General features: G+C 35.3%; 1 protein-coding gene across 1 annotated transcript; it reads right to left on the bottom strand.

Moving 5' to 3' along the window:
• Positions 1–3,947: 3,947 nt before the first annotated feature.
• LOC106791768 lies at positions 3,948–27,004 on the bottom strand. Its single transcript, XM_014757666.1, has 2 exons — positions 26,673–27,004; positions 3,948–4,007 (listed from the first exon to the last, which is right to left on the bottom strand). The coding sequence occupies exons 1-2, from the start codon at positions 26,995–26,997 to the stop codon at positions 3,955–3,957; spliced, it is 378 nt and encodes a 125-aa protein (XP_014613152.1). The 5' UTR covers positions 26,998–27,004; the 3' UTR covers positions 3,948–3,954.
• Positions 27,005–27,396: the final 392 nt, after the last annotated feature.

The raw sequence follows: 27,396 nt of genomic DNA, 5'->3' as shown, positions 1-27,396 counted from the left end.
CCTTATGTATAGTCTCGTTTCTCAACATTCGTTGAATCCTAAAAGTCTTAAAAATACGATGGACATTGGAGAAAATGCGAAGATGCGACCAATTCTACTGATCCAGCCAGTCCCCTTCCGTTACTACAGATACGTGTTTGTATCGGTTGCTTTTATCGAATCAAGAAATCTAGAACGCTGTACCTATTCCATTAAGAGAAGCTTTCTATTAGCCGATAGGGTATGTTTGAGTATCGATGAGGAGACGCTGCAAGAAGAGAAGATTGCTATCCGTGTTTCTGAGGACGAATACAAGAAGATTCGACGAAGATTTCGAGATAGCAACGGAACGCACCATTGATTTTCTCTTTCTTAGCATTACCAATGCGATTTCAATAGACTCGCGAATATAAAATAACGAAGAGGAACATCTTGTATTCTTCATTGTCTTTTTCCTACTCTCTCTTTCTCTCTCTCTCTCTTATTCTTCTATGTCTACATCCTCTTCATCTTCATCTTCATCTTCATCTACTTTCTTTCAGTTTCTTCGTTCTTTCCTTTCTCATTCTTTTATTACAACGACGATGACAACGACGATGACAAGAAAGTAGAATTTCAGCAACGCTTGTTAAACGAACGTACCATGGCGATTGACTAAAAACTGATTTGCATTTAAATTACAGGACGCCTATCTATGCAGTTTCTTCGTTCGCGAGTGGGCGAATGTAACAAAGAGAGTTGAATAAGGAGGTTTTAATTTATCTGTAGCCTCAATCCATTCCAAGATCCATTTCTTTTACTTTTGGGTATAATCTTATCATCTCTAGGAACCTAGGGATTTTCCCTACTTTCTTTCTCTCTCTCTCTCTATTTGTTCCTTCTCCACCTCCACCTTCTCTTTTTCACGCTAACCGATTTTAATATTCATAATTTATTGTCCGTGACTTTGTTGACTCAAGGGAAAAATGTACTGACAAAAATTCGCTTAAATCAGGCCTTCCTGTAGTTACCGTTATTTTAATAACAATGTTTTTTTTTCATCTACTGTACCATTACATTGTTTTCCCCTTTTTTGTTATTTTTAATAATTTAATATTTAATACAAAGTGATAAAAATTTTTAGAATAAATTTATTTTCCCTCCCCGTTTATATATATATAAAAATTAACGCTTTTGCGAATTTTCATTTATATATATTTTATGCTTTTATTATTTATTTAATACGTTAAATAATGATTTCAAATTTAATTGAAATCAAAATAAATATCTGCCGACAAATAAATTTTTATATCGAGATGTTATAACATTATCTACAATATAACTTTAACAACAATAGGTAGGATAACGTTCGATCGAGGGGAAAACAACGAATGGGGACGGACGTGTCGAAGCACATGTAGCTGAAGGAAAATGAGCGAACCAGCGAATGGGCCAATAGGTGAAATGCGTTGGTTCGCGCAGCCATGCTTGTTAATCGAGAGTACTTCCCGTTTGATTGGCACGAATCATGGATGCGCATTTCTACGTTAATGATCATACCGAAATAGAACGTCTATTTATATCGACGCACGTCAAGTCATTTCTCTATTTCACTTAGAATTTTTTTATTTTTGTTTGCATATATATTTATATACCGGCATACACACATCTATCTATCTATCTATTTATATTTTATTTGTTTCTAATGATACCTTTAAGATTTTCAGCAAAGCTAAACGAGATAAACAAGGAAAGAAAGAATAAATGAAAAGCAAGAATCTAAACTATAGTAAAAGAATAACGCGAGGAGAACGTGCCAGCTATGAGGTCGACCGGATGTGAAAGAAGTGGAATCGTTGAAAATACGTTGATATACAATACTATACGAGTGTACGTTTTATAACGTATCGTGTATATGAAGCGATTTCACATACGTACAAATTAAACATATATATATATATATACACACACAAACATATAACATATTATAGTTTCATAGAGAATAGGCAATACTTTAAAATATAATTTCCTTTTGAAATCGTTAAAACTTATAAGATGAATGAAAATTACGATAAGTAATTGAAATGTCGAGATAAATGTTGGAAGAATAGATAGAAATAATAGATGAAGAAACATATATATATAAAAGGAATAAAAAATAATTATAATCAAATTGTTTTGATAATAGTTCGTTATCGACAGTATAAAGAGGAAGAGGGAGAGAGAAAGAAAGGTAACCGATAGATCGATCGATCCAGTCCATAATGTCCTATCTAATTAATTACGGTAACTTGATGGCGAGTAATTGATCACATCAATTTGCCCGAAGAACACATCAAACTCGGCACTTACGCATTAGAGCCTATCGATTCGATGTAAGCTACATTGATTTCAGGCACGTTGCCAATAAACCTTCCGTTCTCATAATTGCTCTATGATATAAGCTTTCTCGATAAATTTTTCTTTTTTTTTTTATTAAAAAGGAATACAGCAAACTTTGACTCTAATCATGCTGCTCGTTATTCTTATTTCTATATGTAAAAATGTTGTTTAGAATTAATCGATTAAAACAATAGCGTAAGCGAGATAAACAATCGCTGAGGAAAAAGTAGAGAAAAGATTGAATAAAAGGATAAAAAGAAAAGAGAAAGAGAAAAAGAAAGAGAAAGAGAGAGAAATGAAACAAGAGTATAGCATTCAGCAGGAATAGAAGATTTGGTAACCTCCGAGCTTTCGAGTCTGGCGCCTCGTCCAATTCGGCTATTGAGGCAGCCGGTGAATTTCGTTAACCAAATTGGACAAGGCGCCAAGCCGAAAAAAGGCTACGTTTTCTAGCTCTGAAAACTGGCTCGCGTAATCTCTTTCATAATCTTTTATTTTTTATTCTCTCTCTCTCTCTCTCTCTCTCTCTCTCTCTCTCTTTCTCTCTCTCTCTCTCTCTCTAGCTTTCTATTATATCCTGAACTTTAAATTTCTCGTTTATTCGTAAGGAAAATCGAGATTGTGACTTTTCTTACTAGAAAAGAACGAAAAATAATAGGATAAATAAAAATAAAAGAGAGAAATAATAAAATACAAAATATGAATGAGTTTAAGGGAATATAATTTACTTGTAATAAATATAATAAAAAAGGTTTTTTTGTCCATATATATATACATATGTCTTTAGTTAAACAAAGCATCTTATCATCCCGTTTTTGGTCATCTCATATTGGGTAGAATTGTACGTTTCCTTGCACACATATACATACACATGCACACATGGATCGTCCTCGGAATAATGGATGTAGAAGCCCATGATATCCACATGCTATAGACTATGGGATGACAACAAAGAGAGGCTTTTCGAGTATAAAGGCTGTCCCGAAAGGTCCTCCAAAGTGCAGAACGTAAATCATCGTAATATGAGATAACTACGTGGGTGGGATCTTAAAGCTTTCGAAGAGCTTGCAATTAGAAAGTACGAACTTAGAAGGCTAGAAAAGCGAAGGAGTCAAAGTGTCGAGTAAATTCGTGGATAAAATTAAATGGAAACTCGTCTTTGGTTACTTGGAAATTTGTTACCTTTAGAAATTTAGCAAATTGCGTTAACCCGTTAATTCGTATGGTATGTTATACGAGGCTATTAACGTCGGTGTGTAAAATTGGGTTACACTTGCTACGATTATCTACATATTACGTACAAATCCGAGATACCGTCCAGCAAAGGGGCTTTGAAATCTAATAGTATATTCGATGCACGTACCAATTTAACGCGGATAATTCTGACACTTAAGTTTCCAATGGGGAATTACTGTCTATGGTGCACGAGCACCGATTGTCGTCTATCCTCTTGACATTCGATGTACGACAAGAACGGAAGCATCAGGATGAAATGAAATTATTATTAAACGAGAAGAAATTTGAATATATTTGGGTCGTCAGATTGCATATTCCATTTGTGTTTCTTATTCTAGTGGTTTATACACATTTACATACATACCTTAATAACTTTGCTTATAAACGGAACTGTTGTGAATTACTTATCCTTTCTCTTTTCATTGACTTACCTAAAACAATAAAAGAGAAAATATAAAGGTATATTTATATAATACGGTAAATCGTAGTGAAATATCTTGATTAAAATCCTAGAATGATCAACGATGAAAATATATTCTTGAAAGAGATGAAAAGCTTTTAAAAATAGACCGGCCAATTGAAAGTCCACCGAGCACGAGCTTTTGCGAAAGTTTGATCGTTACTTTTCTCAAGGAAAAAGACGTTCCTATGCGCGAGAAATGAATCCTTATGATTAATTCAGCGCATTACGCTTGGGCTATTAAACGAGTGGATTTAAATAACGAAATAGAGCTTGCCTCGAACGATTTCCGCGGTTTAGATCTCTCTTCGCTTAATAGTTTTTCCGGCGCAAAATAGGATTTTTAAATCGGCTTCGTTGAATACGATAACGATCTGTATAAATTAAAATGACTCGGTAGTGACTTTAATTAAGATACCAAGCTGTTGTTAAATCTTTAATAATTTCTAAATAAGATTTTTTGATAAGAAATTCATGAAGATTCTAACACAAAGAAAATAAATATTCTTTGTTCTTCTAGTTTAATTAATACACTGATCTTTGACTTTCTTGTATTTGTATAATCGTGTCTTACATAGAGACATTTTTAAATTGAATTCGAAATTAACTAACTTTTCGTGGATCGAATACAAAAGAATTTCTACAAATGTATCCAATACTTAATGAAACCAGTATAAATAATACTATATAGATCGTGAAACAATCATAAACGGAAATAAGCGATCTTGACCGTACGAAATCAACTTATCACATAAATCAAATCTTTTGCAAGTGGAGCACGAAGTCTCATATCCTACGAGGTATACAAAAAACATTAAGAGCATTCAGCAAGAAAATGATTCGCGCGCAATGAAAGGATCAAAAATAAGGGGGTGGAGTGGGGAGGAGAATACAAGGAGAAATAACACATACGTTTCGAAGAGTTGAAAAGTGGAGCACGAATATACTCAACCGGCTTTTCTAATATTATACTCAGAAAGATGGAAAAATGAGTAAAGGAGAAAGAGAAGGGGCGAAAAAAGGAAAGGAAAGAAGATAGAAAAAGTACGAGGAGTCAGCAAAACGAGAAACTAATACTCCCGTCAGCTCGATTATCCGCTCTGTCAAAGTATTGCGGACATTTTTGAGATGTCTGAACGCAATTTGAAGGAAGCTCAAAGTTGGCGGGAATAATATTTGATAGGATGTAGGAAGATGGAGAAGGATAAAACAGATGGATGATCGTAAGGAAAAGAAAGAAGACAAGGTGTTGCTGGTAAATTGCCAACCTATGAGAACAGTCCAGGTATTCACACGCGAACGTTTTGCAATGGACAAGTTAAGAATAGTACATACGTATGTGAGTTGCATGAACACTTCTATACATATTCACGTATGTTTTCTCTCTCTCTTTTTCTCTTCTTATGCTATCACATCGAAACGAAGTAGAAGTAAGAGTAAGGTTAGCGTGAACCTTTGCTTTCTTCGTTCTTAGAGAACGTCGCTTAAACATCGGATCGATGCTCGAGGGCTTAAACGGAACGCTGATCTTATCGGCGAATGACTTTCATTCCCGAAATGATCCGAGCTCGAGGCGATTTTGCCTTGAGTTTAAATTCGATAGTCGGAGAATGCACTAGCTTCAGTTGGCACTACTACCACATCACATCAGTAATGCCGTCGTCGCCATCCCTGCTATTCTATAGACATTTTTTTTATCTTTTTTTTCGGTCGAATCTTAATACTGGAAGAAGGAGTAGAGATCAACGAGTTAAGGCACGAAGAAGCTTGTCTTAATTAATGTACTTTCTTCTTCTTCTTCTACTTCTTAATAAATCATTATCTATGATTATATAATTGAATCTACACGTAACACAACAGGTGGCTAGACACACACCTATTCACGTAATGTTATATATATATATCCTTGATACGTTCGTCTATAACTGATTACTAGTTCATTGAACAGAGAACAGGAGGAGACAGGAGCATAAACACGATCAAGCCACTTTCGAAGAATTAAAATCTGCCTCTACTTCTCTCCCTCTCTCCCTTTAACACACAAACATCTACATTCATTCACTATGTGAAAAGAGAAATTACGATCTAGTTAAATTCTCCTTGATCGGACACAAAAGAGTCTTCGAAGCGTAGCAAAATGGAAAGAAATGATTTCGTTATTCCATTGGAGCATTTTGCGATATAATTGATCGATTGTTCGATCTAACATTCTAGATAAAAATGGAAAATTCAAGTCGCACAATATTTCCATCTAATTGTAAGAGTCGTCGTATTGTACAGAGTATATATAATATGTGTCTACATATATGTATACATGTATTTTTTATGAAGAACATCGAAGCTTACGCCTCTTTCTCTCCCTCTCTTTCTCTTTCTCTCTCTCTATCCTCTAGTTTTATCTTCCTTTCTTTTTTATTTACGATAGACTTTGCTTACAAGTGTAGACGACTAAGGTCCCCGTGATCCTCAGAGTCCTTCAAATACATGTAGTCTGCATACACTTCTTTCTACGATCCGCTTGATCCTAAAATTCACTCCACTTGTAAAAGAACTATCCACCTACGTTTTTGTCTTTTTAAATATTTTCTTTTGTTTTCATTCTCGTTTTTCCTATGTAACCCGTGTAACTCGGACCTCGACTTCTCATCGACGAGAAAGAGACAAGAGACTTGGAATCGAAGTGTATCTGTCTTTATATCAGTAGTTATATTACATATTTAAGAAGACGCTGAGGAAAGATGCACGGCGGAAAGACTGGAATTGAACGTTGTCGTCCGACTACATTATTCAACCGAGCAGCCTGGGACGAGTAGGTAACATTTATTATTCCACATCTCTTTTTCTCTCTCTCTCTCTCTTTCTCTGTTTCTTATTTTTTTGCTGTCTCTCTCAGAGTTCTCTTCTTCTTTCCCAGTAGCATGAAAGCCCTTCCCCCTCCTTCGTCGCTCGCTAAGTCGATGGAGGTGCACAGAATTTTAACACATCCCAATCTCTTTTCTCTTTTCTCTTCCTCAACCTTTCTACCTACACCTTTCTAAACCTTTTCCCTTTCTTCTCCCTTCCTTCTTCTTCTTCTTCTTCTTCTTCTACCGACGAGCTACAGTTTAACTTTAGCGGCAAGGCGAATATCTAACTAACACAATCCGGGCTGTTGCATAAGAATACCAACCAATTAGCGTTACCTCGATGAATCCTTTTTCCCCTTTTTGTTATTCTTACAATTTCATTGGTATAAAGACGAAAGAAAGAAAGATTCAAAAAAAAAAAAAAAAAGAGGGAGAAACATAATGATTTAGAAAGATAAAGGTTCAGATTTTTTATACAACTGGTCGTTAAAATTACATTCTTATCAAACATTTTGCAAATTATACGGTTACAAGCTCGTTATTATATATAGAAAAAGTTAGCATGTAATATCGTATGGAAGTAGTGGAAATTACGTTTAGAGTGCAAGAAAAAAATTACACAGCAGTCGAAATTATTCATGAAATATAAAAGTAAAAGGGAGAGAGAGAGAGAGAGAGAAAGAGAGAGAGGGACGAACGTCATATTTGCAATATTCCGGAATTATCGTCGACGTACGACGTAATGCGCGTTACGCGCCTGTACGCTTTTACCATTTAACCGCAAGCATAGTTATTGCCGCGGTTAATCGCGGTAAAGTACAGCGCGATTGTTCTCACCGAATGAGCGAAGAGTGGAACCGAGATAGCAAGTATAATCGGATGTTGTTGGTTCGCCGGTGAATGATTTTGTATTGCTGTGAAATATTTTATTGCTACTGGTTGCAAAAAAAAAAGAAAGAAAAAAAAACAAGGCAATAATAATAGTCGTAACAGTAACGATAATAAATTTTTGTGGTTGTTGCGTAAAATGCATTTAAATATATACTAGAAATGTAAATTAAAGAAAAAAAAAATCATAAGTCCTTAATGGACTGGAATAATGATCACGTACGAATGTCGTTTGCCCTGTTTAATCATTTTTTTATCGTACTGTAAAATATTTCATTAGCAAAGGAATGAAATAATGATAAAATTGGGACAATTTTGCGAAAAGGGATTTAAATGGAAATAAGGTCTCTTTTAAAACCTCGTAGATCTTTTTTTTTCAAGAAAGAAAGAAAGAAAGAAAGAAAGAAAGAAAGAAAGAAAGAAAAAGAAATAGAGAAATAAAGAGAGATGGGGCATTTCTACCATTTAACAGGCTTCGCTTCTCTCATAATCACGCGGACGTGCATAATAAACGGGCTAACCCAAGGCTTTGCGTTCGCGTATGGCCGCACTATACAGGATGAAGTGGGATTCATTGGAAAAGGAAGAATATGAACATTCAAAAGAAAAAGAGAGAGAGAGAGAAAAAGAGAAAAAGAATAAATGGAGAAACAGTATGAAATAGAAAAAGAGAAAGAGAGAGAGGGAGAGAATGAAACTGACCGAGCAAGTCAAATATAAAAATATATGGCTAAGAAAGAGACAAGAACCATCTCTCTCTTTTCGAGTATGATCTTTCTCTTTTCTATAGACATTAGGTACTTCCGAATTTCAGACGATTCGACGCCGTTGAAGAAGAAATAAAAAAAAGGGAATTGCAGATTTTACGACGAAGAACTAAAAAGAGAAACGATAGAAAGAAATAAAGAAAAAAGGGAGAGAGAGAGAAAGAGTCAGTCCGGATATTCGAGTTAATCATACTCTTTTATTAGAGTAATTTGAGGATCTAATTATTATATGGAAATTTCCTTATTCCCGCGGTGGCCCTTGGTACAATTTTTCCTTTACAAGTTCCGAACTACCCTAGGGGCAATCCACTCCGCCACTGTGATGGCCTAAAAGAGAGAAAGAAAGGAAGAGTGTGTGAGAGAGAGAGAGAGAGAGAGAGAGAGAGAGACACAAAAGCAAAGAAATACCTACCAACGTCGACTGTATCTACTCCCTTCACGTAGAATGCTTTAAAAGTTCACTGCCGTCAGAACTTTTGTCTTTCGTCCGCAAAATTAACTCCGAACGTTACTTGCTCCCCACGATCGTCTACCCTTTCCAAGATTTCACCTTCCACCCCAACCCTGCAATGGGTATCGTCTCCTTTCGACCATCTTACGCGAGTTAATTTCAGAGGCATTTAACACGATGGTCATTTGACTCTTTATTTCGATAAGGTAAGCCAGGAACTCGACGTAATTATAATATTTTCTTACTTTCCTTTTTTTTTTTCCTTCTAATTCTTTGTCTCTTTTCTTTAAAGGGGTATCTTTATTCCTATTCTTTTCTCAGTCATACGACGAAACTTGAATTCTTTTTTTTTGCCTGGCGGATACGCGTGTAGGGAAAGTTCGCTTGTTATACTTTTGGTGATATTAGTCGGAAAAAGAAAAATAAGAAAAAGAAGAAGAAGAAACAGTAGCAGTAATTTACTTTATTGTTTTGTTGTAACGGCTAGCGTAATTTTGAGAATCTTCTCTTCCCTGTCTGTTTCGAAAAATAACTATGAGGTTTCAACGTTGGTATTCTTCTATTTCGTAGAAACTGCCAATATAGAATAAAAGGGAAAAATAATCGTGTGAAACGTTTCGAGAGTCAATCGAAAAATCGAAGAATTTGGGATAGAAAAGGAAAACCGATTTAGGTTTTTGGTTAAGAGAGTATATTTTATATATATATATATATATTGTGAGCAACTTTTTGGAAGCGAAGAAGCCATTTTACTTTTTTCATAAGAAACTAATTTGATAATGGAAAAGGTTGGTAGATCTCGAATTCCTCAAAGTACTTTCACTCGAAATAAGAAGCCCTTTTACTACTCGCTAAGAAATTATATCTTTCTAGAAAGTGAGAGAAAGAGAAACAGAAAGAAAGGAAAAGAGCGAGAGAGAAAGAGATATTCGATGCTTTTTTCAGATTCGCTTGAATTTCATTTATCAACCGGTGGTCCATTTCGACGTTTTTCCCGTTACTCACTCATACACGTTACAAACATACTCACACGCACACGCATACATATAAATCTATGTAATATGCTTCAGAGGAAAAGAGAAAGAATGAGAGTAGCTATATATCTAAGTATAAGTTTAAAAACCGTTACAGTTACTCTGTATCTAGATAATTCGATTTTCACATCCGCATGCATATGAATTTCGGAATAGCATATCTCGATAAATCTACGATCTCATTCGAAGATAGATGTAGGTATCTATCAATATATTTCAATACATTAAAAGACAAAATCGTCGTATAAATCATTCACGTACGAAGTATTACTTAAAAATTAGCAATTCTAGTCGATCTGTCTCTATCTGTACGGTTATTCACATATTGAACATTATCAGTAATGAATAAAAAAAGAATTAAAGTATTACGTTATCTTTTGATTCTTCAAATCGGATCATTCGTATTCGTCGAATAATGTTTTCCCGATTGCTCGTATTCGTATGCATTTCGATAAAAAAAAAAAAAAAAGAGAAAAGAAAAGAAAAAGGATAGAAAAAAAGTAAAAGAAAAAATCGACAAGACACATTTGAACGAACAAACGAATAGGTACGATCTTAGGTAGGCTTATGATGAAACCCGCGAGAACCGATCGTGTGTGGGCGTGATCCGTGGTAGACGTGGGAAGAAGGGCTGGAGAAACATTGTAGAGATGGTTGAGAGATAGAGAGGTTGAGGTGACTGGTCCATCGGGGCCCTGCTAGGTATCCACCGGAGGATGAGATTTGCAGCAGCGTGCAGCGGTTCAGTTGACGTGATGCGTTGCATTATTCATTTCTACCCTGGTAACGTGGAACCACCAGCCGTATTCCTACTCACCCTACTACCACCAACACATCAACGTACCACCCTCAACGCGTTCTACGTTCCACCTACAACCTGGCCAACTCTGACAGAGGCTTTCGAGTATACCAACGTTACCAATACCGTCAAGTCAAGCGTATCCAAACTTTAACGGATCATGTGTCATACGTAACGCTAGCTTTCCCACTTGCATTCTACAAATTTTAACAATATTTTCTACAATTCGATTTTATTTATTTTTATCATTTGAAATTATGTGTATTATGTTATATATTATTGTACTCTCGAATAATATTCTATATTTAAATTATTTAAATGCATGTGATCCACATTGCAGAATTTTTTATGCTTATTTGGTACAGACAAAAAAGAAACGTGACACATTTGTACGATATTATTCATGGTTTTATACAATGCTTGTCATGCTGTATCATCGAGGGAGATTTGTTTACTCTTTTTACGTAGAGCAAGATTGACACCTTGTCAAAGAAATCAATATCATCATAATAGGTACAATCGTTTTCAATTTCCTTTATCGAGTAAATCGTTTTGATATCAATCACATCGTTCACAATTTGACCGGAGCATATTCCATCTGAAATGAAACTTTTCCATGTTATGTACATATACTCGACTAGGAAATTGTCGTCGTGGTAGAAAAGCAGTGTCGTAAAGTTTGTACGACTCCGCGGACCGTCATTGTGATAAGGAAGATTTAAGGGTAGCTTTAGACGGGGCGATCTCGATGATGTATGTGCGCCAGCGTGATAACATTAATTTCAGAATTTACAAGACACATCGCTGGTCGAAGTTGCCGGAAGTGTTGCATTATATCTCCAACGCACAAAGCTGTCCAAGATGCGTTCGTAACTTGGCCCTTTCGTGATTTTATCTATGGAAATATTGCAAATAATGTTTTCCCCATCAAAAATTCGTTACCTTTCATTTTACATTATCACGATGGTAATTATAAATATATATTATATTATCGAACGATTATATATATAACAAACGTACTTTCCACTGATGTTTTACATAATTCTAATTTTCAGATTTAATAACTAATATTTGTTTAATATATTTTTTTGTGCGTTATTCACATTTATTCAAAAGGTATTCGAAGTAAAAAAAATGTAACTAGTGTAAATCTATCTCGAATCTATGGTGATTCATGGAAAATGGAGGAAGGGAGATGATTAAACGGACGTCCCTTTAATTACGCCGTTCCAGACGTTGCATGAGCTGTGGTCGTAATATAAGGCCTTAATGTAGACTAATCGCTCTTCTACTGAAATCAAGGCGATAATTACGAAAATGGTGTAAAAATGTTTCCGACGCTTTCGTGACGTAACGCATCCTTTCATTTAATTTCGTTCTCTCTCTCTCTCTCTCTCTCTCTCGTTTTAATTTTTTTTTTAGAATTCGTTAACCATTCTTATTAGACGTTTAATTATAACGTCTTTGATCATTCATATCCATCCAAGATTCATTTCAAAGTATACGATTTTCAGGATACTTCGATAATCAAACTGATAATACTTTTATTTTCATTCACTTTCCTTGAAATAAATAGCATTGTTACAATGAAAATTTATCGTTAACCGTGTAATATTACAAGGTTTCCTTTCTTACACGGAACTTCCTGAATAAAACGAAGAAACGTCCCAGAAGTTAAACGGTCACATGCTAATTTTTCATAAGCCTTACCTTATGGTCTCCCGTGCGAGATAAGGGATGACGAATATTTAACACTGAAATATTTTTTATGCCTAAGAAAATGCATGTTTCTGCATATCCGAAACGAGATAGAGGCATGTAAAAGAAAAAAATGTAGATTTGTTTTAACAAGTACAAGCAAATTACCAAAGATCTTACCTTGTAAGGGAAAAAGAAAATAATAGTGGTAAAAGTAAAATTTAACACGCAATAAGTTTTCACGTTAATCATTATCGATCCAACATCGGAATAACTAAATGCTATTCTTTTATTTTCTTTTCGCTGTTTCATTTTAATTCATTTAGAAACAAATAAATATAACGTTTGAAACAAATTTGTCGATTTGAAAAAAATATTTTATTCATAAATCGTTATAGATTTTTAAAGTTAAATTTAAGCCATCGTAGAAATACAAACACATATAGGAATATATGTGTGTGTGTGTGTACGTCCATACTCGTAGTCCAAACAAATCTTTTCTCTGTCGATTCAATTTTCCGTATATTTATCCCGAATAGTTTGCAGTTGTCCAAAAAAGCGGACAACGTCACTTACCGAATCAGTACAGATATCCACAATTCCAAATCTAGAGCTACATTCATACGTACGTACGTATTCCCGATATTGTCAAATTCGAAGCATTCTATTCCCTGACCCCTCTTCTATCGGGTGACTATGAAATTGCTTTCGTGACTTACAATTAGAAACTCGACCAGACACAACATATTTACTATTTTATATATCTATATACGTATATTTATACAGAGTGAACCAGTTAAAACCAATTATAATTAGTTTTACTATTTTAGCTATAGGAAGCAATATTTCAAATAAAAGTAATTTAAATGAAATTATGCATTTTGTAATTTCTACAATTATAGTCCTTTTTCAAACAATTTAAACAATTATCTACATTCAAGATCATTGATAGAAAAAATTGTTCAGATTGTCCGATCTTAATTAATGCACTTTGTATGCATATATACATCTGAATTGTGGTCTGAAAAAAAATTGCTGTTAGCAGAGAGGGGGTAGTTGGGTAGTTGGGGAAAAGGAACGCGCATATATCATACATATAGTATAGTTAGTAGTATATATATATATAGATATAGTATATAATATGTAGGATTCCTTTCTCTTCTCATCAGTCTTTCTACGAATATCTGAGTATTGAAGATCAGGAATACTGGTGTTAATACTAAATAGTTCTTAAAGATGAATAGACTGTTTCCATGTAAATACAATTTAATCTGATACAATTCAATACAGTAATAGATGTTCGCTGCTTAAAGGCTAAACGATGACTAGTCTTAGATCTTTGTTCTTTATCACTATTTCTCGCATCGCAACGTACCGCTGCACGTCGCTACATACCAACTATATCGTATTATATTTCGTAGCACCTTTGTCCAATTTCCCCTTCCCACATAATATATATTTATATTGAGAAAAGCGAAATTTCTCTTGGAAAGACTAACCTAACTCACACATCCTGGCTTTCAGTCGAAATTACTACGGTCTAATTCACCTTCTCTCTCTCTCTCTCTCTCTCTCTCTCTCTCTCTCTCTCTCTCCTTCTCATTCTATCTCGTAGGCATCTAGTTTGGTAATTTTCCACCACTGAGAATTTGTTTAAACAGGAACTTCCTAATTCGAATCTCTTCCCAAATTTCGACAGTCCATCTTGAAATTTAATAATCTTCCTATAATACAATAAAATCGCCACTGTATTTAATATTATTATTTGGTATTTATCATTTTATCAAATAATTATGATAGAATAAGATTTCAAGAAAACAAAATAGGAAAAGTTGTTCGAACTAACAACCGAAAAGTTGTAAGAAATTTGATCACTAATGTAAGAATAAAACTGAAGTTCTATGAATCGAGAAAGTTCTAACATTAAATACGAAGACGACGACTGATTGGTGGTGAATATAATTTTAATAATAATGCGTTGGGTAGACTTGGTCAAAGAAAACTTGGAAAATACTCAGCACCAGAGATAATCACGGTTCGTTATCCAGTTCGCCATAAGTTCTCGGACCGTGGCGAATAGAAATTAATTTATGAAAGAGCAGCTTACTTCGTATACCCGACTACTAAGTAGAAACGAAATCTAATGATAAAGTTTGAGCAACTTGTGCCGCCTATATCTATCTACCACCTTCTTTTTTTCTTTTCCATAATGCATCTTTCAAGTCAGAAATTTAAAGGGATAACGATGCCAACGTTTGTTCCCTAGTTCGTATTGATATCGAGAAGAAATAGTAAATTTACGTGAAAATTTGGTGAAAAGATAAAAGTGGATGAGGTAGATAGAGAAAGTGAAAGAGAGAGAGAGAGAGAAAGAGAGAGAATAAAATGAATGCTTGTGTTAGATAGAGGAACATGAAAGAAATTGATATCTCCGGGGTAAAGGTTGCTTGCACGGTTCCTTGAAATACACATCGAAATGATATCCCGATGGAAAAGGAGAATCGACGGATCGCATTAGTCTATACTGAAATATTATCGTCTCTCGGGGACAAGTCGCGAGTCTTAGTTGTGGTTCGTTATAAATTTCAATGTGAAAAAGAGATAAAGTTGAAAATAAATGAAAATAAAAAAAAGAAATAGGTAAAGAAATAGAGGAAGGAAAAAAGAGAATGTTTCCATGTAAAAAGAAACAAATAAATAAAAGAAAAAAAAACTGAATTTAATTTAGTTCTCGTTACTTTTCAGTGTAATAACGTTTTCGCGCGATTTCTCGGCCGTTTCAATGCAATTTGGTAGTGGTAAACTCGATAAACTCGCTGAAGGGGCTTCACCGTTAGATTTTAGCCGCTTACTTACGAGTTTCGGACATAAAACGTAACGAGGATATAGATCAAAGCGTTATACCGAACGTTAAAACTTCCTACAGCTATGTGTAAAAGCTTGCAAAGCTCATGGATGCAATAAACATGTGTATATCTATGTATTTATGTATATGTGTATAGAATTTCTAAACATGCCCTCTGTTTCAGAAAGGTACGAACGTACTTACTTATATACGTGTATCGTGACCGAGGTGAGTCTCATTAAAAATCAGATGCGCGATAAACGAAACGCAATAAACTATGATTATCGGCCTCGTAAAATTGTTATTCTTCTTTCTTCGCTTATGACTTGACTTCCATAGACTAAGGGTTGAATGCATACGTAAGCACATATAACCCCTTTTTTTATTGCTGACCTTTATTATGAATCAGAGACTTGGAAAACATAAGACGATGGTTTTCCAAATAATTTATATATAAATTGATTACTTTTTCATATGAATTACATTATCATTATTGGTAAAAATATCTTTCGTAAGGATGGAGATGATGAAGGGTGCAGAAAGTTGATGACCTTTCTTTCGTAGAAAGACAGAGGCTAGTAAGGGGTAGCATAAAACCCGTAACAAATATCTTCCATTGGAGAAGAGTAAATCTTCCAAAGTGTCATATCCCGTAGAATTTTATGGATAAGCTTGGTGGAGTACTGTTTGCGATAGGAAAATAGGCATTGCATTTGCATGTGAACTCAGTTTGGTAGGTGTATCGGAAAAAGATTGAACCTTACAAACCTTCATTTCTTTCTTTCCGTAAACCGACGAGAAATATCAAAACTTTCCTTCCTCTTTTATCCTATTTTGTATACTTTGATAAAAACAATAACCACTTTGAAAACTATCTTAATTTAATCTTGGAAAAGTAGAAAATCTTTATCGATAGTGTTCAACTCATTTTATCAAACTACTTTTTCTTTAAATACGATTTATTATCTTTGTAACTAAAGTAACTTCCGGTTTAAATACGAGAACGTATTGATAGCGCGTAGCATGCTAAGTACTCACACGTTAAATCGTTCCTTTTATTCACCAACCCGGAAGCACGTGAGTCCTAGCAGTTTGTCTCACGAAATTAACCAACCTCCTCTAGTTCCCCTCTTCTCTTCATCCTAACCGACAACACCTTAAAACTCGTTTCGAGTCTACCCTTCAAGACGATTGCCGAGCTAATCGTGCTCTAATGGCAGCGATTAAACCACCACTGTTAAAATTACGTTGCGTTTTCTTCATGCTTACGCTTGATTCCGTTAACGAATCCCACACCTTTCGGAAACAACTATAAAAGAGGACTTTACGATAGTCTTATTGTCTGACCAGTAATGGACTTTTTCTACTACGTCATTATAGTTCACTTACTGTCAGACATCCTCCAGTCGGTCAGAGTGAATTTAACAAAGAATTATTCATTTAAGGATAAAATGTTCATCGAATTTTAGATCACATTGTGAAATTCTTTAAATAAATATTGTACTATTTTATAATACTTTGAATATATTCAAACCATTGTAGGCAAATTTAAAAAAAAAATTTTTTATTTAAAGGGAAGACAAAATTTCTTTCTACGAGAATTATACTAACTAGAGAAAAAGAGAATCACGATAAAAAAATAATATTAGTATTACTTTAGAAAGAAAGATCGAGACAAAGCAGAATCAACAGTCGACATCCACATAAATTGAATCTCGGCGAATCGAAAAACATTATTTTTAATTGCGAGACCTCAAAATCGGAAAAGATCGGTGTATGCCAGATATCATAAATATTTTCTTATTGGCTTTATTCCAAAATGCGCTATGTAAATATCTCGATCTTGGCAATGCACCCTCGATGTAATATTCAGATTAGGTTGTAAAAATGCTTTAACCTTCCAAACCTAAGAAAGTACGACTTCCTGGTTATCCGGCGATAGTAATTAATTGCATTATCATTTTATGTGGTTTATTTTTTGGTTCTTTAGTCTTTTTATATATTTTTCTTTTTTTGTAATTTTTAATAAAACAGGTAAGAGTGCATACCATTTGGCGTAATATTGTCGGGAAGGTAACATTTTTCTTGGGCATGCACGAACGTGGAAGTTGAAAGTTTTGCGTTTAAAAGTATATTTCCCAAACGTGCGATGCATCAAGTTGGAAGACACGCTTCTCCGATGGACACGCGATCCCCTTTAGCTTTTCTTCTTGCTTTTCACTATTTTTGCACGTTCGAGGTAAACTTTGCAAAGATCTAAGGTGGTATAAGATTTTCACGCTTAGAATTGCAAGGGTCACTTGCTCTTCTCTCTTTCTCTCTCTCTCTCTCTCTCTCTCTCTCTCTCTCTCTCTCTCTTTGTCTCTCTCTCGTTTCTATTTTAGTTCTAGATAAAATCTCGCGCTTGTTTCACCTCTTATGCGCTTGTAAGAACGAGATCTCTCGGGCAAGGAGATAGGAACTAGGCGAATTGCTAGTGACTACACCTATGCTAGCATCCCACACACACCATGAATTTTCTCCTTGTCCCTGATTCCATTTTCTTCGGCCAGTTTTCGTAACTCTACCTAACTGTATGTGTTTGTACCTAGTATATATAAGAGAACGTGCGAGACTATAAAGACAGACAATAATAGAGAAAAAGAGAGAGAGAGAGAGAGAGGGAGAGAGAGAGAGAGAGAGAGACGTGTGGAAATAAACCGGATTGTGCCACATGGTGGAAGTTCCTTTTCAAGAAAAACAGATTCAATTGCTACTCACAGACGTCGATCGAAATATTTCTCGTTTCGTTCTAAACACGACTAGAAAATGACTAATCAACTATTTTTTTCTTTCTACTCGAAAGAATAATAATATTCTTTGCTTTTTTTATCTTATTTCTTCGATTTTGTAAGGAAAGTACATTTTTGCTTGACGTAACTGCAGAACAATTTACAATGTGCTTGTCTAAAAGTGTTAGCTAAAAGCTAGGAGAGTAAAGGAAAAAAGAAAACTAAAGGTTTGAAAGGAAAGTCTGACTTACAAGAAGTACTACATACATTTTACGGTTAGGAAAGGTTCCAACGAGACGTGATAAATGTCTCGGTACTTTCCTTTCCCTGAATGGTCCGCCTGGAATTCGCTAGGCGAGAATTTATGTTAAATTAGTTAAACCCTAATTCCGTACCGTTCGAAAGCACTCAAGGTATTTATGACGATCATCGATACTACGATGTTTGCCGAACGATCTTTTATTCCTTTTTTCTTCTTTCAACTTGGAGTATTTTTTCATCTTGCGTATTTCTTTTTCCTCGCTTTCAATTTGTCAATTTCGTTTTCTCTCTTTCTTTCCCTTTCTCTTATTTTTCTTTCTTCCTTTATCTTTTTACGACAATTTGATACGAACAAGAGATTGAATTATCAACGTGAATTCGAGTCATTTCCTTGAACATTCTCGGAATTGTTTGTTTACCTTGCTCGAACGTATGGAAATTATATGATATCTAACCGAGGAACTCAAGAAAGACGTTTTTACTATTATAATATAGAATTGGATGAAAGTGATTAAGAGAGCAAAGTAGATCGTACAATAATAGATAATTAAATCGAACAACCTATTCATTTTAATTACCAAAACCAACTAATTTATTAGCAAAAATGTCTACTTGAGACTTGATTAAAATAGTTTCTTTGTAATATTTAATTAATCGTATTCACCCTACGTTTAGTATTGATCTAATCGATTTGCATAGATACTAATGGAGATTAGTACTACCCTTTTGTCGTTACTCGCGTGGTTGATTTCCGGAATTGCGATAGAAAATGAGAGAGAGAGAGAAAGAATTACATTTATTAGACATGGTTAATTAACTTTATAAGTAATCACATCTAAAATATAATAATTATTTTATAAATTATTAAAACAATATTTTGGCCATAATTTGCACTAATCAAAGAAAGAAAAAATAAATAATTAAAAAGATAGAATCATTTTTCGTTACATTTCACGTTTATCTCTCTTTGGCTTTAGCTTTTTATTATGAAATATTTAATAGAAAAATTGTGATTAAAGGCTGAAAAAATAATAGTCAGAGCACACCGAATTCTAAGCCATTTGGGTCTCCGATGCGAAACGCAACCGCGCGACAAGAGGAAACGAATGCGAGAGAAATAAAGAAAGAGAGAAGCATTTGGTAGATCGTCTGACCGACAATAACGCAACGAAGAAAGTATAGCAATTTCGAAGGAGAAAAATTTTATTCGCTCCAACAAAAGAGAGAGAGAGAGAGAGAGAGAGAGAGGGAGAGAGAGAGAGAGAGAGAGAGAGGGGCAGAGAAAAAGGGAGAGAATCTTCTTCGAACCTTCCCATTTCGTTTCCAGACTCTCTTGCCGTTCCAGAACTCGACCTATTTACTTCCTCTGTCGTGACTAGTACACCTCCTACATAGAAACGAAATATTACGATGAGAGAGAGAGAAAGAGATAGACGTTATTTATAGAACGAAATCGTGACGTTTAACATTAACAAAAAGACATATTATAAGTGAATTTTACGTCCTAGTACGAATGTAATCTATTGAAATAATCAAAGAAAAAGGGTGGGGGTTGAGTGGGGAAAATGTACCTTGCAACTTCCTTTTAAGGGAGAACACACATTTTCTTAGAAAGAATAAATATATATTACTTTCTCGGTATAATAAATATTAACACATATTTTACTATATTACTATCGTATAGATAATCATTATGACGTAAGTACTTGAAGTATTTAAGGATAAGAAAAGAACATTTTAATAAAGTTTACAAATTCCAGAAACATGTATTGAAAACTAAATAGACCATAAGGATCTTACTTTTTATCAACGATTTTTCTTTCAGAAGTAAAGGAACACCCATTTTTCCGTATCTTTTCTTTCTCTCTCTCTCTCTCTCTCTCTCTCTCTCTCTCTCTCTCTCTCTCTCTCTCTCTTAGAACTTCTCTCTCCTTCTCTTTCCGGACTTCTATTGGTTTTCTTCGAGGTTATGCAAGTAGGAAGGGTGAAGCGCCCTACTTAGCTTGCAACCGACGCGGAGAATCGTTTTCGTTGGGTATACCTCGGTTTACAACGTCGAGACTCCTTCCCTTCCCAAATCCGCCGTACGCTAGGGTATTCCTGACAGCCTTTCTCATTTACTCTAATTATATACCGTGAGTCATGTTCGTCGTTGCAGCATGCAGACGAGCACTGCAATGAACAGAGCGAGAGAGAGAGAGAGAGAGAATGAGGAAGAAGATAGTGAAGAAGAGAAGGAGAGAAATAGAGAAGGAAGGAAATAGGATACGGAAGAAGGGAGGGAGAAGGAGGAGGAGGAGGAGGGGAGGGAGGAGATCGAGAAGGAGAAGAAAGAGAAGAGACTATAGATATATCCGCGTACGTAAACGGCACCACAGAATATATACTTATATACAGAAGACTGGTATAACAGTTAGGTAACGCATCACGTCCTTCGTTGCTCTCTACTAAGCAGTAAGAATACACCATTAATTTAAGATTCTAAAGGCTTCGTAGCTCGACGTCACTAATTATTCGGTCTGACGTAATACGTTACGAGAGTAAGCAAAATATAGATAAAGAGAGAGAGAGAGAGAGTGAGAGATTGAGAGAACTCGATTGGTACTACCGAATATAATCGTTTGATCTTTCACATTTCCTTTTGTCAAAGCTAACGACTTGTATGGAAATTCAAAAGAATTTTCGTCTCTTTATATTTAGCGTTACATATTCCCAAATCGGGGAAGAGGCAAAAAAAGAAGAGAGAAAAGTCGGGTGAAAAGAAAAGATAACAAAGTACCGACATGTTCCTAGGGATCGATCTATTATTCAGGTAACGTGTATATATACATATATACATATACACACAGATTCTAGTTACGAAAGCCGATAATGACGTGGAATCGATAAACAATATCGTGGTTACAAGACTCGGTGATACAAACTATCCGATATCTGCATCTAGTGCTGTTTGATTTACAAAGGGTAGGAATGCTGATAGATGTGGAGACGAAGGAGGAATAATCATGGTTCGTTAGAAAACACCCGATATTTTGTTTCTGACGACACCCCATTTTCCTCTTTATCTTTCTTTTTCCTTCGTTCTTCTTTCTCTGTCTTTTTCTTTTTTCTTGTTTACCATGATCGTATACGATGGTTTTGCTAGCAGTGCAACGCTCTGCCGACTCCTTGTATATTCCGTCATGCATATGAATGAAACTGTTTTACTGTGAGCCCACAAAAAATAAAAATGAGAAGAAGAAAAAAAAGAAAGACAAGAGGAAAAATAAAACGCCGAAGGAAAACGTCGTAGGCACCGTTAAACGACTCGCGCTTATTCATAGTTCTGCAACCGGGGGACTTCTGATGTGGTAAAACTTTAAATGATAATTTAAGCCTCCCAAAGAAGACCATCCTACATCCTACGACATTCTTTGTGCCTTTTAATTACAATGGTATTCCTCGAAAGAATATTATATTTTCCACCTCATTCTATCCTTTAAACTGCTATTATCTCTGTTGCGTATCCTACGCAATGAGTGAGTAGGGCGAAGCGCCGGGGCATGTACGGCCCTGTCGAGACGTGAGACACGCTCGACAAAGCAGTGTCTTTGTTTTTGGTGGTAGCCACGGTAGCGCTAAGATGCTTGTAAGGGCTCCTTCTTTCTTCTAGCTTGAGTTCTCCCACCACATTTAATATGCCAATCACATGTATCGACATCCGTGTTATGCTCGGGCTTTTCGGTGATTGGTGCAGCATTGCATCGCTTTTTGGTATAAAACCCAGCGCGTTCTTGCGTCTGTTGGCACTCATCATTTGGGCACTCTTGGTTCATCACGCGTGATTCATCGCTCGAGATTCATCTATCTTAGAAAGCTGAGACTTGCGAGAAACTACTTCGAGGGGAATTATTTGCATTGCGCAATACTATATCATCTAAGTTCGGCCAGCGACAAGGGACAAAGACGGTCTTGTACTTGGCCAGAATTATCCTGATTTGTGGACTCTTCTTCATCGTTTCAACCAGGGTTTTTATGCCGAAAGGCTTTTCCCTGACGAGCCAAATAAAGCGTACTTTTTAGTACTGACTGGGCTCAAATAAAGTTGTTATTGTGTTTTTATTTTCCTATCCTHCTTCCCATTAATAAAGAATCTCGAYWTCACCCGTAAGGGCATTTTTCGATTCACTACTATTCACTAGAGTACCGATTAAGGCATCGGTCGCATCAACAATCTCTAACTATTATTATTATTATTAATATTGTTATTCTTTAAGTTTCTATAAGAGTGTATCAACGACTATATACCTATCTATCTACCAATCTATAACACAATCCTGAATTTCATCTTTTGTAGAAATGAATTTAGAAAACTACTATTAGAAATTCCAACATGGTATATCAAAGAACAAATATCAGGCGCGTGAATTCGTTTTACTTTCCGACTCAAAGGACAGGAATTCTGTTCGAACAGGAAAACGAACACTATAGTTGGTCGGCTAGCATCATTCGACTATTCAATTCTATCTAATACCGTTCTCATTCTTTTCTTATCACAGACGTTCTATCGTTCGGCAAAATTCTTTCTTTCCGAGCAAAAGCTTCGAACGCGGTTCTCTGGAAAACGTAGTTTTCTTCTTCCGTATGGATCCAGCTAGAAACTCCTCCGTACCTACTACTATCGGACATGAAAAGAAAAAAAGAAGATGGAGAATAATATAAAAAATAAAGCAGAAAAAGGCGTAACGAGGTGATGCGACAAAACCAGGAGCCATTGTTTAACATGCATCTCGGCTATGCGCTTCATATGCGTTTTCTATCTCCACCTTTCGTATCCTTTTCCAGCTTATATCCTTTACGCGTCCATTCTTCTATCTTTTCCCCCACGAGAAATGGAAGTCAAAGAACGAACGTCGACCACAAAGAACGCGTTGAATATGCTTTCTCGTATTTTCTCTATTAAAAAATATGTAAAGCTTGTGTGTTTCCTTTGTTTATACAAGTATGATGAGTTAGTTTATTTTTGAGATCTTGTGTGAGCTTACTATTTTGCAAAATATATTTATAATAAATTATTAATACTTACCATATATCTCTCTCTCTCTCTCTCTCTCTTTCGATCAATAATACAATAAAATCGTGTTGCATTTGTCTCGTATTCAAAATCGATAAGACTTGACAATTTTTTTATTCCAACAGAGACGATCGGGATTCGTTCGAGTTAAACACGTTTATTAGTAATAATACGAATCTACTTTCCAAATCTGTATACCTAGTATAAAATATTTAACGTAGAAATGCAGCATATAAGTTTATAATATGATACCCGAGTAACAATAAGTATCTGTAGAAAATTTTCAACAATTCTTTCTTATTACGAACTAAACAAATTACTCGAAGTCTTCGTCATTAATTTAAAGTATATTTAACTAGATACGGTGCTTCGAGAGATTTCATTTTTACGGTAAACGAGAGACAGAGGAACGAAAGAAGGATAAAAAAAAAAAACAAATAAAAATAAAAATAAAAATGAAAGAAATTGATCTGCATCGTACGCTTCTCGGACTGAGACCAGTACGGACAGCCTCACAGGGAATTGTTCAGTCGGTAGCCGAGATTTTTTGCGAATAGAGAGATGAAAATAAGGAAAAACGCGAAAGCCAATCTCGTTCGTTGGTACATATTCCCGATAGACATCTGTATATGCTCTTTCCAGAGATTTCAGAAATATTCATTTTAATGGTTGATCTAACGCAGGTATTGGTTACTGTTGAAGTGCTACGTGTTCAGAATTCTTTGTGGGAAACACGTACGAACAAAATACTCTTCCTCTCTTTCTCTTGAAAAGATGCCTGCGTAGCTGCCGTTATTCCTCACGTATATACTTCGCTGAATGTTACGATTAAAGTATCAAAAATACTTCAATCTTTTTTGAATCTATAAATCTATGAAGTATTCATTAAAAAAGGAAAAAAAAGAACCTTTGAATATACGACGTTTATCAAAGTTTGAACATTTCGTAGATAATAACTTACCTTCGAATTTATGGACCTAAAATATTCTATATTAATCCTATATTGAATTGTATTGATTAGTAATTAAATGATAAGTTTTTATTAGAAATCCAATAAACGTGAAAGTATGTTAATAAATGTACATATGTACAATATATATGCTCGTATGATAATATGCACACAAGAAAGAGTAAGTTTATAAGAACTATATAAGAAGATATAAACGATTCTCCGACGACATGAAATCGAGTTCATGTAATATCGAGAGGAAAATCCGAGAAAACCAGGAGAGTTCGTCGTGCATTTGGAGGAAGCATGAATAAGATGATTCGCTGGAAGGCATGGTAACCGTCGCATAATTTTACGTCGTTTCACTCAGAAATTCGAGAGATCCTTTCAATCGAATAGCGCAACGAATCGTGCATCGAATTTGAATCAATCGCGACGTAACACGGATGAGAAATGACGCTAGAGATATCAGCTTAGCTTTTACTTCTTTCGTTAATTTTCTTTTTTTTCTTTTTTCTTTTTTCTTATCCATCCTCTTTTTACTTTTCTTTTTGTATATTCGGGAAACGAGACAAGTTAAGTTATGGCATAGAAGTTATGGTCTCGTGCTCTCTCTCGTGATACCAACGACTATGGGACACGCCTTGGAGTAAAAGTTTGCTCTTGACGCGTTGAGTTACACGTGACGAATTCAAATCAGGCGTAAATACTTAAAGCAAACACTCCGTAAGGGTAGAAACCGAGTTTTAAAATAAAGCATTAGAAGATCGTCGAGCACCGAGGTAGTTAGAGGGGATGGTGCCAGCCATACCCAATCCTTTCCCCTTCCTACTCTCCCAAAAAGTTCACCATGAAGTTTGTGTAAACTCGGAAACTTTCCGAGTGAACTAGCTCCCCGAACACAAATTGCGACCACAGTGAATGAATCAAAGAGTGACCATTACGCGGTTCTGGAAAGTAAAGAAAAAAAAAGTGAAAAAAAAACGGGGGAAAAGGTAGAGAAAGAAAGAGAGAACTGATCGAGAAAATTACCGGGGGAAAAAAAAAGTAAAGAAAAAAGAAGAAAGGTAGTAGACGGATGAGATAAGAAATAAAATTTAATGTCGTCGAAGTACAAACGATTCGTTTTTACTTATCATGATAGTAAGCGAAAAGTAAATCGATATATTCCGAAGGAAGTGTGGAAAAGTGTTCTCGATGGGTATAGCTGCTGGCTAAAAGCAATAGAAAGTGCACTCGAAAAGTTTTCATCATTTTTAACCACGCAAGGAGGAACAGAAGAACTGCATTTGTACTTGGTAATGTCTCTATTCTTCGAAAAGAAACACGGGAAGATTTTGCCGGAAAGAATATGCATGATGTTCCTACTATACCTTAGACTGGAACGCATCGATTTTGGAAGAAAATCGAAGTGCGTTGACCGAGTTGGCCTCAACTTCGATGAGAGCTATGATATGGTAATAGCCAGATAGATAATTAGAGAAAATGTATAATTATCTCAACCGTTACGAAGACCATTTTCACATTCGAACGGAGAATGCAACCCCTCGCGGCAAGTTTATCCAATATCGTTGAAACAACGATATTGAGGTTACAAGAAGATCGCTACTAGTGTGTAGTTGGAACGTACTTTGAGAAGGCCTTCAAATTGCCTTCGTTAGTAGAGCGATACCCTTTGAAAGTCCTTATAGATCTACATGTAAGGTTTCCTAAATTTCCCTTAACTAAAAGCAATTTCTAGTAACTCTGCAATCACTACCTTTTCGAACTACTACTACTTGCCTTCACGAAACAACGAGTAACCAATACGAATTAGCTCTTGCTAATAGAAAGAAAATAATTTAATGTGTCGAATCAACGTGCATAGATGGATGGAAATTCCAAAACTAGTTGGTATATCAAGAATAAATACATTGCGCATCTACGAATTTCTCGGACATCGTGCCAGAGTTGAAATAGGGATATTTTGACGCATGAGTTTGTTATTACAATGTTCTTCTAAGTACATATATACCCAACGCATATAGAGTTATTAGACTCTAGGTTGAGATTTCTTCAAAAATAACAAAATCTTTGTTTTCGCTTCTCGATGAGCAAATGTAATTTACATATACAGATTCAAATTACTGTGGATTATTTTGTATTCTAGCTTAAAAATCTCACTTTTTGTGCGGACTACGATATGGTGACACAAAAAAAGAAAAAAACAATAAGAAAAGAAAATATTTTTCTAAAAGTATTGATAAAGTAATAATTAAAAAATAAGTAACTCACCTTGAACGATGAGCTTAATAACGGCTTCCGGTGTACTACGATTGTTTATCAGGCACTCGTACTTGGCCGAGTCCGTTGCTGTGACAGGATGAAATTGTAGAGCGTAATTTTTCAAAGAGAGAAACACCCTATTCTGATGACTCCGAACAACGGTGCCTCTGTTGGCGTGCTCGAGTTGCATCCCGTTAGCCCGCCACTCGAGCAGTTGCATACCGTCGGCTCGCCACTCGAGCATATACACCAGAGAGTCTTCCGTCACTCCTGGACAACTCAACGTCACGTTCTTGCCAGCCTCAACGACGAGCTCCTCGACCAACGAATTCATGGCATCTGAAAAGACGAAGGTCGATCTATTAATCTAAATAACTTTGTTTATTCATTTTAACTGCAGACTTTTCGTTAGTTACTGAAAACTATATGACATCGTAAAATATCATATATACTTAAGTACATCCAAACATATAAATTTCTGTTCTCTTTTATTTTCCACCATTGCGAATACATTAAGAAATCTACAACTATATTACAAAACCAAAAAATTCTCATTCATTTTTCAATACTTTCTAAGCAAATACCAACTTTACACAAACATAATATACGTATGTTCTAATAAATTGAATAATTCATAAACGAATCATTAATATAAAAACAGAAACTCATAATACAAACATAAATCTCATCGTTAATACATCGTGGTCAATTTAAAATCATACGATTGTGCAAC

The sequence above is a fragment of the Polistes canadensis genome, unplaced genomic scaffold, assembly GCF_001313835.1.
Source record: "Polistes canadensis isolate GaletaPanama2010 unplaced genomic scaffold, ASM131383v1 scaffold_340, whole genome shotgun sequence".
NCBI lineage: Eukaryota > Metazoa > Arthropoda > Insecta > Hymenoptera > Vespidae > Polistes > Polistes canadensis.
Note: the sequence above shows the minus strand (reverse complement) of the source record. Positions and strands in the feature narration are given on the sequence as shown.

What these genes read in the sequence shown, in the direction of transcription:
- LOC106791768 (XM_014757666.1), bottom strand. Translation starts at nt 26,997, where the DNA reads ATGAATTCGTTGGTCGAGGAGCTCGTCGTTGAGGCTGGCAAGAACGTG. An exon ending in TATTAAGCTCATCGTTCAAG is followed by an intron (nt 4,008 to 26,672) that starts GTGAGTTACTTA and finishes TTATTGTTTTAG; the next exon opens with GTAAGTCAATGAAAAGAGAA.